This window comes from Caenorhabditis briggsae (assembly GCF_000004555.2).
Source record: "Caenorhabditis briggsae complete genome, chrII, whole genome shotgun sequence".
NCBI classification, from domain to species: Eukaryota; Metazoa; Nematoda; class Chromadorea; order Rhabditida; family Rhabditidae; genus Caenorhabditis; species Caenorhabditis briggsae.
The window spans coordinates 12,439,803-12,451,392 of record NC_013486.2 but is presented as its reverse complement, the minus strand read 5'-3'; the positions used below and the strand labels follow the sequence as shown (position 1 = coordinate 12,451,392).

The window sequence follows — 11,590 nt, the reverse complement described above, 5'->3', positions numbered from 1 at the left end:
TTGAACTGGAAAAAAAAGTATTTTTTTTTCAATTTTTAAAGAAAAAATACTTTGAATGGTGTATTTTGATTGTTAGACGATGGAAAGATTAGTGCTGGTGATGGAATTGGAAACATTTTTTGAGATTTTTTATTCTGAAAAATTGAGTTTTTGCGGAGTTAAATAGGTGAAAATATGAGGAAAGCTTTTCCGGAAAGTCAATGGAAAATCAAAAACAATTTTGTGAAAGATTACTGTAGCTTCAAGGCGCATGGCATAACTTTGAAAGAAAAATTTTCGCATGCACCTTCGATGTACTGTACTATAATTTTTCAATTTCTCACCTACAGTTTTACTTGAATTTTGCCTCGAGAATCAATAATGCAGTTTTTTNCTGGTGGTTCCCCCGAATTTTTGTTCGAAAATCTACAAAAGAGTCAAAACTAGTCGCAAAAATTCAAAAAAGGGAAAATCGGGAAAAGATTCGAGAAAAATACAGTTGCTCGAAAGCAAAATAACAAAAGCGTTTGGTGACAAATTTCGAAATGTTCCTTCAAAGTACAGTTCTTTCACTCTTGCTCACTCTAAAATTTGAAATTTCACACTTTTTTCGACAGAAAAATTTGCAAATTTCGCCATTTAAAGAGCGATAAATCATGCCAGTTGTCAAGCTAAACATTGGCGGTAAAGTCTTCCAAACGACCGAATCCACGTTGAAAAGATTCGACGGATTCTTCAAGACCCTTCTGGAAACTAGTGTTCCGGTAATTAGGAACATAATTAAATATTACAAACAAAAAACATTTTTTAGATCACTCGCGATAAAAACGATAATTATTTCATCGACCGGAGCTCCCAACATTTTGAAATTATTCTGAATTACATGAGAGATGGCGACGTCGTGCTTCCGGACTCCGATAAGTCGATTCTAGAGATTCAGAAAGAAGCACAGTACTACATGTTGATGGGTCTTGTTGAGATTTGCGAGAAGAAAATCCCAAAAAAAGTTGAGAAAATATTGAAATTCTTGGAAAACGAGAATCAGTTGCTCGAGGTGATTGCAAACATCACAGACAAGGTAAGTTTCAATTTTTATAGTTCTCCAGAATTTTTCCAATTTCAGCCAGTCCTTGTTGTTTATTATACTCTCGAAGAGTGCAACTTCTTCAAATATCCACGCGCCATGTGTATCAAAAAATTTTTGGCGATTTTTGCTGGCAGATTCGAAATCTATTTCAGTAAGTTTAGTGCCGCGTGTATAGAATTATTTTTGAAAAATTCCAGAGTGTGATTCTGCGTCAATGAAAATCAATAAAGACGATGAAGACGACGAAGACGGGGGCTGGAGTTATAGAATTTACGATACTACTAATGGATGGGCTAAATCTGGAAATTTCGAGAACGTCCTCAAAGATTTGCCATGTTATTACATGGGAAGATACATCAAAATTAAGAATTATAAAGCCAAATAATTCTGTCTGCGGAACTAGGTTTAATTGTTTTATTAGTTATTTCATCAACCAATAAAGTTCTTTGTTTTCAGTTATCGATTTTTATTGAATAAAACGCTGTAATTTGAAAAACACCCAAGAAAATGTTCGAAAAACATTTTTGAAAAACCGGAAATTCAATCACAACGTTTGTTGTATATCGTTATCCCTCAAAATTCACTGACCTACCAATATTTATTATTTTTGTCTGGCGCCGATTAACCTTGTGGCCAAAATTTTTTTTTTGAAAGCGCATAGCAGGTCCCGGAGAGGAAACGGGTACGGTTTTTACAATTAAATTGGGGCGCCTTTAACACAGTACTACAGAATTATTTTACTTTGACCCATTTTAGGCAGTTTTCCTACTTTATGAGGAAAAAAATTTTAGGGAAATAGACAAAAAATAAAATAAATCCGAAGTAATTTATAGAAGCCGCATGAAATTATTTGTAACGTATAATTGCCTGGTTTCTTCAGTATGGCACTATTATTGTATCTTAAAAAGCGTGTATCTTAAAGGTGGGGGGACATGAAAAAAATATATTTCTCGAAATTCCGTTCAAAGATGCCCCTCGAGGAGTTGAACTTGTGAGGGCGAGGATTGAGGGTGCGGCGCCGCTACCGACTGAGCCACGCGGGCAAAGAGACAGCACACGCCCGTTTGCATACATAAAGGCGAGGACGACAGCTGTACGCAGAGTGACATTAAGCGTTGTACACCGTGACGGTAGAATGCATACTCTAGCTACAAAAAAACTACGAAAAATCTCCTGTCCCCCCACCTTTAAAGTGGAATGTGTAGCATAGTTATCAGAGAGTTACAGTATCAGGGTATCAAAGTCAGCAAAATTGAAATATTGCTCTTCATGATCTTCAAACTCTATTCAATTCCCATTTATTCAAAAAAAATATGGAAAATTAAAAATATATCAATTATCGAACCTTATGCTTTAATAATTTTAGCTGCGAAAATGAATTTGAGCAACTCTTTCTCCTTGGTAAGAGGGCAGTAGGTAACTTTGAGTTTTGTGGCATTACTCAGTTCAATCTCACACGTCTTTCTGTTGACACCCAGCCTTGCATCAATTGGAAATAATCAAACGCGGTCGGATTGTCAGACTGATAAAATGTGATTTGAACTTGTCGGTTTTCCATTGTTTCAAAAGACCTCGCGAGCTGATCGATTCTTCCACTTTTTACACCAATGAATAGTTTTTCAGTATTTTTAACAAAATTGTGTTGAAGATTCAAAACTAATTCTGATCTGAAATGATTGTCCAATCTGCGCGAAGTTCTCGAAGGATCCAAAATTGATGAAATAAGAACTACCAGTCGGTTTGAACTACCCCTGTCAGGGGCTCAACCCCCTGGCTTTCGTTCACTGTATCTTACACTTGAATTTCTAATGTCTAGATTTTCCACTTTCCTAGTGCCCGAAACTTCCAAATACTTCGATTTTTAAATTTTGGATGTTACTAATATGGGAATTTCTAGATAACGTAATTTCTCCAATAAAAGCCCACATCTATTTGATGCCTACCTCTGATAAAACAGACGTACTTTTTTTCCAATTTTCTGATAATTTCTGTTAAATCTTGTCGCTTTTTTGAGAAAAAAGATATCCGATTTTCTGAATTTCCGAGTTTCTACATGACAGAATACATGTTTCTTGAAAAGAGAATAAAATTTTTTGATTTTCTAAAGTCTCGAATTTCTAACGTAAAATCTCTAATTTTCGAATTTCTGCATTTCCGAGTTTTTTAAATACTCGGCTTTTCCGAATTCGTGAAATTTTGAATTACTCATACATTTCTATTTCTAAGCATTTGGTTCTAGATCACAATGAAAGTGTGAAGAAAATGTTGCAATATTTTATAGAGAAAGCTAACATTTGAGAGAGTTCGAGGCACTCCTGGAATTTTTTAGAATATTCTCGAACTTTTTCGATTTTCCAGGACTATTCTACAATTTTCTAGAGCTTTCATGAATGTTTTGGGTCTTTTGGAGTTTTCTGGAATGTCCTGGAGCTTTCTAGAATGTTCTCGAAATTTCGAGATTTTTTAGAATGTTCTGGAACTTTCAAGAATTTTTTGGTACTTTCTAGAATGTCTTAGAGTTTTCTGGAATTTCTTGAATCTTCTCAATTTTTCTGGAATTTCCCTGCAAACTTTCTAGAATGTTCTGGAATTTTCTAAAACGTTTAGGAACTTTCTGAAATGTTCCAGAATGTTTTGACATTTTCTAAAATGTTTTGGAGTTTTCTGGAATTTCGTGAACTTTCGGGAACTTTCTAGAACTTTTCGGATTTTTTCAGAATGTTCTGGAATTTTCTAGCATGTTCTAGAATGTTCTGGAACTTTCTGGATTTTTCTAGAATGTTTAAAAATTTTTTCTGGAATGTTTTAAAATGTTCAGGAACTTTCTAGAATTTTCTGGAATTTTCTGAAGTTTTCTGGAACTTTCTGGAACTTACTGGAATTTTCTAGAACTTTTCGGATTTTTTCAGAATTTTATGGAATTTTCTGGAATGTTCTAGAATGTTCAGGGGCTTTCTAGAATTTTCTGGAATTTTCTGAAGTTTTCTGAAACTTTCTGGAATTTTCTGAAATTTTATGGATTTTTCTAGAATGTTCTGGAAAGTTCTGGAACTGTCTGGAATGTTCTGGAACCATTTGGATGTTTCTAGAATGTTCTAAAATTTTTTTCTGGAATGTTCTAGAATGTTCAGGGACTTTCTAGAATTTTCTGGAATTTTCTAGAATTTTCAGTAACTTTCTGGAATGTTTTAGAATTTTCCGCATAACTTAAGAACCTTGTATTCAAAAGAAAACTACTATGACCCATTTTCAGTAGTCCACAGGATTGAAATTTAAGTGATATACGAAAAAAAAACGAAATTTTCAAAAAATTTCAGTTTTGAAGATTTGTGCTCAATTCTATGTCGGCAGCACATAGATAGGTCACCGTTTTGCAAAATTTCGTGATGTTTTATTGAGTTTGAGCATAATTTTGAAAATTTCGATTCTCAACCCTATATTATGCTTGTCTGAGAAAAAAAAGGTTAGAGAGTTTTTTTGCAGTCTGAATACGGTAGCGATATCGAAGCGGAGAGCCTAAATAGCACACAAACGGTGAAGACGCAGACACTTTTTCTCTGCGTCTCAACCTTTTTTTTCTCAGACAAGCATAATAGGTTCCCTATTAGCTAGAAGGCCCAGTACACCATAGACATGAAGCGCTCGGTAGTCCATGGCTACATACCACACACCATTATAGGAGTCCCATGCCCTTTGGAGTTATTCAAGTAAATGTCCGAGACGGACACACACACACACACACAGAAAAGTTTCCTTAGTAAGAAGTAGATTTTCGATGGAATGACTGAGTGGCGATAGATTGGGATTAATGTTTTGGATGGGCGTTGCAGATGTTTCTGTTCTGGTGAGAATGTCGTCCTTCGTCGCCATGGGAGTGTGAGACTGTCTATGTTTGATCATGGGAATGTGAGAGATTAGAAGAAATGCAGAGATGACGTCCGTCTCATTCAATACAAAATGACCTCAATGAAGACGAGCCCCAAGGATTGAGTTTTTTGGGTATTTGAGAAAATAGAAAAGTAATGCAAGATAAAATGAAAGTTTAAAAAGATATATACATTTGGGGACGAACAGTACAAAAGTTAGGCGAGCCTCGGATCGTTTTTCAGCGTTTGGAAAAAGTGGATATGGTGGTGTTTGGAAAAACGTTGGACAAAAATTAGGATTTTAGGAAAACTTGAACGAAAAATGATCAAAAGTTGGTTGCATCCGCGGAATAGAAAACAAATAAAAGAAAAAAAGGTATTCAGAAAAAAAGACCTTAAGATTTAGAAAGGAAAGGATGTGCACCTACTGATGCGAGCTATTGGAAAAATGACTGAGCCGATCGATTGTGAGGAACACCTTGAATGGATGTTTGGGTGAGAACGTCGCCCGGGGTCCCGATGAGAGTCTCTGTCTTTGTTTGCATGATGTCCCTTCTGGGATTGCGAGAGAGCATAAGGAACAAAGAAATGAGGTGGTCACATTTGTCTAGATTAGGCAATTGCTGTAGAATGCAGGGTAGATGGGACGTCGAGGACGATGATGACGGGGTGTACTAGGAATGAGAAGTGCTACAAAAAAGAACCGACGGAATATAGAAACTGGTAAAAAAATGGGGAATCGACATATGATAACTCTGGAAATGGCTATGATCTGATCATATCCGATTTAACAAGATTATTTAGCATCTCGGGTTAAAATAGAAAACCTCTTCTTCAGATTCCGGCATACAGATTTACCCTGATCCGTACCGCACTCCGGAACAACAGAGAACGGCGTTAAAGGATTACCTTCTGAATCGATGAATTTCATTTTAAACGAAACTACTCCAATTTTTTCTAAATATTTTGTAAGAAATCCAGAATAAAACCTAAATCCAGCCGAAAGAAAACGAAAAATCTTATTTTGAATATAGAAAATCTCGTAAATCGACACCAGCCTGAAGTCGCGCAGATTTATAAAACAAGATCTCGACGCAATTTGGGTGACCGTGCTGTTCAAAGAAGAAAAAAACCTCCGGAAAGGGGTTGTTTACCTGTTTACTGAATAAGCTATACGGGTAAAGTACCTGGTTTTTTGCCAGTATTTTACCTACCTGAATAACCCCATAAAATCGATACATTCACTGTTTTGTTCATTGGAAAAAACGAGAAACCAGGGGAAAAATGAAGTAGGGAATAGGGAGTAGACATTAAAAAAAGTACACGAGAGAAAGAGAGAGTTAAGCTATGTAAGAATAGGAGCGGCGATCATGTTCGTCTCGTTGCAAAAACTCTCTTTCGATCAAAATCTCGATTCTCTGCTTGATAATCGTTTGGAAGGGCATGAAACGGTGTCGGAGTTGTTGGGTGACCTAGAAAAGTTTAATTTGGGAGAGGTGACTCAGCAGAAAGACTAATTACCTCTGTGACCAGATTATTATGATTCAATCGCTTTCTGGCCTTCATAATTCTAACGATTGCCGCCTCGACCTCCAGCTTTCTGTCATCTGAAGAAGGATGATCATCTACCTTCTGACGTGTCTCCTTAATTTCCGGCTCCGATTCCACGTTTCTAGACACCAACTGCACTTTGACATGTGTCAGCTTCGATTGGAAGTTGTCGTTGACCATGAACTTATCCGACATGTCTGGAAAATTGAGATTTTGGAAATCAATCAGGCCCCTCCCTTTTATTTTTTTGGAACACGCTAATTACATAACTGTAGTCCGTTTTTCATTCTTGAGTCTTAAAAAAAAGAGCTCTGAAAATGCCACCAACACCAATCTGGGGCAGCACATAGTGTCCCCCCCCCCCCTTTCATAGCTCCAAAAATAAAGCTTACCAATCATATCTCGTCCTTTCGGTCCTTTACGAGTCAGAATGCGCTGCGACAATTTACTAAGCGCTAGTGAATACAAGCATCTCTTTAACTCCTTCTCGGGTATTTTCAAATCGTCCAAAAGCTGTTGACACGAGATCACTTTGTGATGATTGAACTGAAGAAGGATGATCATCTGATGCGTGGTGACCTGTAGTATCTTGTTCTCCGGCTTTCGCTCCTTGGGCTCTTCTCCGGCTTTCGATGGTCCCGAACCGTCCTCCTCGTTGGATTCCGAAGCTATTGGTGATGGATAGAATGTCGCTTTGACATCAGCATTTCCGAGAAGCGTGTTGATGGTCAGTTTTCGTCCAGTGTGCTTTTCAGTGTAGAATGCAGTGAACATCTGGAAAAATTATATATTTTTGGTTAGAAATTTGTTTGAAGGTGATCGCGCGGTAAAACATTTTATTGCTTTTTTTAGAAATCAATGTATTTAGATTCACATAAAAACAGTGAAAAAATTCCTAAAATGCTTTTTGAACAAAGAAAATAAATGCACTTCGATGCACCAAATGGACTAGAAAACTCACCGCTAGGCCACCGGATCCCACTTCGTTCTTTCGGTGCGGTTGTTTTGCAAATTTGTTAATTTTTTTTAGGTGAATCTACATACATTTTTTTACAACATTAAGCAATAAAAAAATCACCGTCGCACGCCACTTTTGTAAGGGGGGAAAACAAGTCTTACAGGGTCCGCCAAAATTACGTGTGCACAACTTTGACGCCATGGCGCTGCGCACTGACGCACTTTTGGTGCGCAATTTTTTAAAATTTTTATTAATTATTTCATTATTTATTAGTTTGCCAAGTTTCATCCCAATCGGTTATGTTTTAGGTAAATGACAGCGGCAAGTCCTCATCGTACTCTGATCGTCGACTTTTACAAGCGAGGTTTAAGCACAGGAGACATTTCTAAACGACTCGGAGTGCACCGAAACACGGTTTTCGCGACCATCCGTCGTTTCAACCAGCTTGGCCACCTCAAGGACCGTACGGGAAGAGGAAGACCGAGGACTGTAAGAACTCCAGCGAAAGTCAAGGCCGTCCGGGAGAAAGTCAGGCGAAATGCTCATCGTTCCATGAAAAAGATGTCAGATGACATAAATATCTCCTATACATCAATGAGGAGAATTGTCAGAAAAGAGCTGAAGATGACCTCTTATCGAGCAACAAAAGCTGCTATTCTATCCCAAGCCAATAAGGAGAAACGGCTCATCAAAGTGAAGCGCCTTCTCGCTGGCACGCGCAAAATGGATCATCTTATCACCATCTTCTCGGACGAGAAACTCTTCAGTGTCGAGGCTGAATTTAATAGCCAAAACCACCGAGTGCTGGCCACAAATATTCAACAAGCAGCTGAGCGTGGTAAAACAATCCATCGAGCCTCTCATCCTGCGAGCATCATGGTTTTCGGAGCGGTTTGCTATGATGGGAAGTGTCCGCTTGTTTTCGTTGATAAAGGCGTGAAAATCAACCAAAAATACTACGTTGAGGAGATTCTGGAGAAGCATGTGCTACCGTGGGCTCAAAACCACTTCGGTCAGAAGAAATACATCTTCCAGCAAGATGGAGCGCCTGCTCATACCGCAAAAATGGCTCAACAGTGGTGCAAGGACCACTTCCCCGCCTTCATACCAAAGGACGAATGGCCGGCTTCGTCGCCTGATCTGAACCCGCTCGACTACTCCGTATGGGGAGTTCTGCAGAATAAGGTCTGCGCAAGACCTCATGCAAATATCGAGGCCCTGAAGAAGTCGTTGTCTGAGGAATGGGACAAATTATCCGTCGAATACCTGCGTGCCACCATTGATGCCTTCCCTCGACGACTTCGTGCCGTGGTCGCTGCCAAAGGAGGTAGAATCGAATAATTTTTGTTGAATTATGATTTCAAGCGTTGAAATAAACTATCTGTTAAATTTCGTCTTAATCTCGCATCTACTTCTGGAGATAACGTCATCTACACTTGCACACGTAATTTTGGTGGACCCTGTACATCATAAGCCATTGCCAACTCCTGTGGCAGCACAACCGGCGTACACTGAACCATCGGCCAGACACCTGCAGTCAGCACTCTTAACGATATATCAAAAGGGAGTTTCTGCCCTTTTGGCCCTTCAAGCCAGTCCCTGAAGCTGTTGGCCAATTCACGATCATTGTCGAAAATTTGGAATGTTTTGTTTTCTTCAATACTCTCCAATTTCAGCTTTAATTCTTGCAATTCTTCGCGAAGTTTCTCATTTTCTTCATTCAATTTTTGACGAATATCACTGAATTTCTCATTTTCTTCTGTCAGGATATTGATTTTTTCGTTTTGCTCTTTTTGTATTTTTCTAGAATCCTCCAGTTCTAGAAGAGTTCCCTCATGCACATCTACATAATCTTCAAATTGTTTCTTTTGAATTTCGCGCTCTTTTTCACACTCAGCAAACTCTTCCGTCAACTTCGCGATCAAAATTTCTCGATTTTCCTGTTCTTGGCTTTTTTGTGAAGTCAGATTTTCTTCAAAATCCTCCAATTTTCGCTTCATTTCTCCCAATTCTTCGCGAATTTTTTCATTTTCTTCATTAAATTTCCCACGAATTTCGACAAATTTCTCATTCTCTTCTGTTAGAATATTGATTTTCTCCTCTTGCTCTTTTTGAATTTTTCTAGAATCTTCCAGTTCCAGAAGAGTTCTCTCATGCACAGCTACATAGTTTCCGAATAGCTTCTTTTGAATTTCGCGCTCTTTTTGATTCTCGACGAGCTCTTCTGTCAAATATTGTTGGCTTTTTTGCGACGTCAGATTCTGAAAAAAACATTATTTAACTAGAACTGTGCCCAAATGACAACCTCGATAACAATATTTTTCACTTCATGGAGTCCAGTTTGAAGCGCTTGAATTTTCGACAACAGCATTTTATTAGTATCTGTCATTTTCTAACTGAAAATTTCTTTGAAAATGCTGGAATTTCCGTGAAAAGAGTTATATTAAAGTTGAAGAAATAATGGAGAGAAAACCAATAGATAAAGTAAATCGCAGAAAAATACAGTACTGAAAAGAAAATGGTTCTTCATTGAAATAGGTCGAAATGGGAAAAAAAATATCATTGGGTAAGATAATTTTTCTAGAAATATGAGTTGGAAACAAACAGTGTAGACTCCTTTTGAATATTGTAATAGAATAGTGTGCGAGTGTCATTCAACGGCTTTCCTGGAAAAAATAAGTTTATCATCAATTTTTATCGAAATTTTCAGTACCCTCTATAGACGAGAAGGAAATCATTACACAAGATTCCTTTTTTGCACATTTTCTCCTTCACATCTACAATTGTATCGGATTTTTTAACATCCAAAGTGATATATCTTCTGATTTTAATGAAAATTTGGAATGCTTTGTTTTCTTCAATATAAATATATATTTCAATTTCCATAAGAGATATCGAAAATCTGTGATTGATAAAATATTGGGAATATTATGATAACCAATTTATCAGTTGACAAATTTTTAATATCTCTCACAGAAATCGATATAATTAAGCTCAAAAGTTATGGTTTGAGTGGGATGCTATTAAAGGAAATACGGTAGTTTTAGAAGAAAAAAACTTTTTCAAAAATTCAAGTATTTCTCACTGTTAGTGAAAAGGTATGGATAGCCAATTATCTGATTTATGAGTTACACCCCTTACCATACTTGTAACGGGCCGGGCCGAGCCGGGCCTGGCTTTTTCCCAAATTTTGGAGGCCCGGCCCGGCCCGGTGGGCCTGTCATTCCACAAGTTTTGAAAATTTCAAAAAACACATAAGGGGGGACCCTTATGTGATTTTTTTTCGATAAAAAAATTTTTTTCGAGTTTTTTAGAGCAAACAGACAAACAATCCAAGAAGCACAAAAAATATAAAAAAATGTATTGAGAGCTCAAAATTCGGTTCAAAATGACAAAATTTTTGGTACCGGGCCTTCCGGGCCGGGCCCTGGCCTTGAAATTTTCCTCAGGACCGGCCCGGCCCGGAATTTTCAGAATTGCAGAATCCACAAAAAATTTGAATGAAAATAACAAATCAGAATTTGAGAGATTAAAGTTAGAAAGAAATCGAAATTCGGAAAATTCAAAAAAAAATGGAATTCAGAAAGCTGAAGCAAAAACGAGTGATTTGTAAAATTGAGGTCAATTTCAAAAACGTTTAAAGTTTCGAACTTTCGTCCTCGTTTTGTGATTGAAAATCAATGTATGTTATCAGTTGAATGTACTCTCTTGCTAACTCTTAAGTTATCTACTGTCATCTGTCACCAATTTCCTTTCTTTTCTTCTTATCAGTTCTGTAAATATTTTGATTTCGAAATATATGCTATTTTAATTGTGGCGGTTGTCCTTTTTGATTTCTCTGAAAGTGCTTTTTTTCAGCAAACTACTATTCGAAGAATGCTAAAACTCAGAAGTTGAAATTTACGACATCAACTTTGAAGATTTTCAGAAATTTCTGGAGCTTCTCTACGGAGAAAGGTCAGTTGATGGTGAGATACAGTAATCGAGGGTACAGTAATTTTGATTTTTTTGAAAAATCTGAGAAAATTTATATAAAAATTTTTTAAAAATGTTAACAGAGAAAATCGATCAACTTGGGATTAAATCCAACAAAAAAACAACAGGAGAAATGAGAATATCAACAAAAAGAAATTGACTTTCTGAGCAGTT

At 37.2% G+C, this 11,590-nt stretch overlaps 2 protein-coding genes across 2 annotated transcripts; one reads left to right on the top strand and one right to left on the bottom strand.

The window, feature by feature from the left end:
* Nucleotides 1-635: 635 nt before the first annotated feature.
* CBG19646 lies at nucleotides 636-1,451 on the top strand (the record flags this gene model as incomplete). The annotated part of the gene is made up of 4 exons (XM_002646893.1): nucleotides 636-743; nucleotides 791-1,057; nucleotides 1,103-1,217; nucleotides 1,264-1,451. 4 exons carry the CDS (start codon nucleotides 636-638, stop codon nucleotides 1,449-1,451), a joined length of 678 nt encoding a protein of 225 aa, XP_002646939.1.
* A 4,821-nt stretch (nucleotides 1,452-6,272) lies between these two features.
* On the bottom strand, nucleotides 6,273-9,830 carry CBG19647 (the record flags this gene model as incomplete). The annotated part of the gene is made up of 5 exons (XM_045242797.1): nucleotides 6,273-6,404; nucleotides 6,454-6,680; nucleotides 6,876-7,257; nucleotides 8,941-9,702; nucleotides 9,747-9,830. The coding sequence occupies 5 exons, from the start codon at nucleotides 9,828-9,830 to the stop codon at nucleotides 6,273-6,275; spliced, it is 1,587 nt and encodes a 528-aa protein (XP_045096828.1).
* Between the last annotated feature and the right edge of the window lie 1,760 nt (nucleotides 9,831-11,590).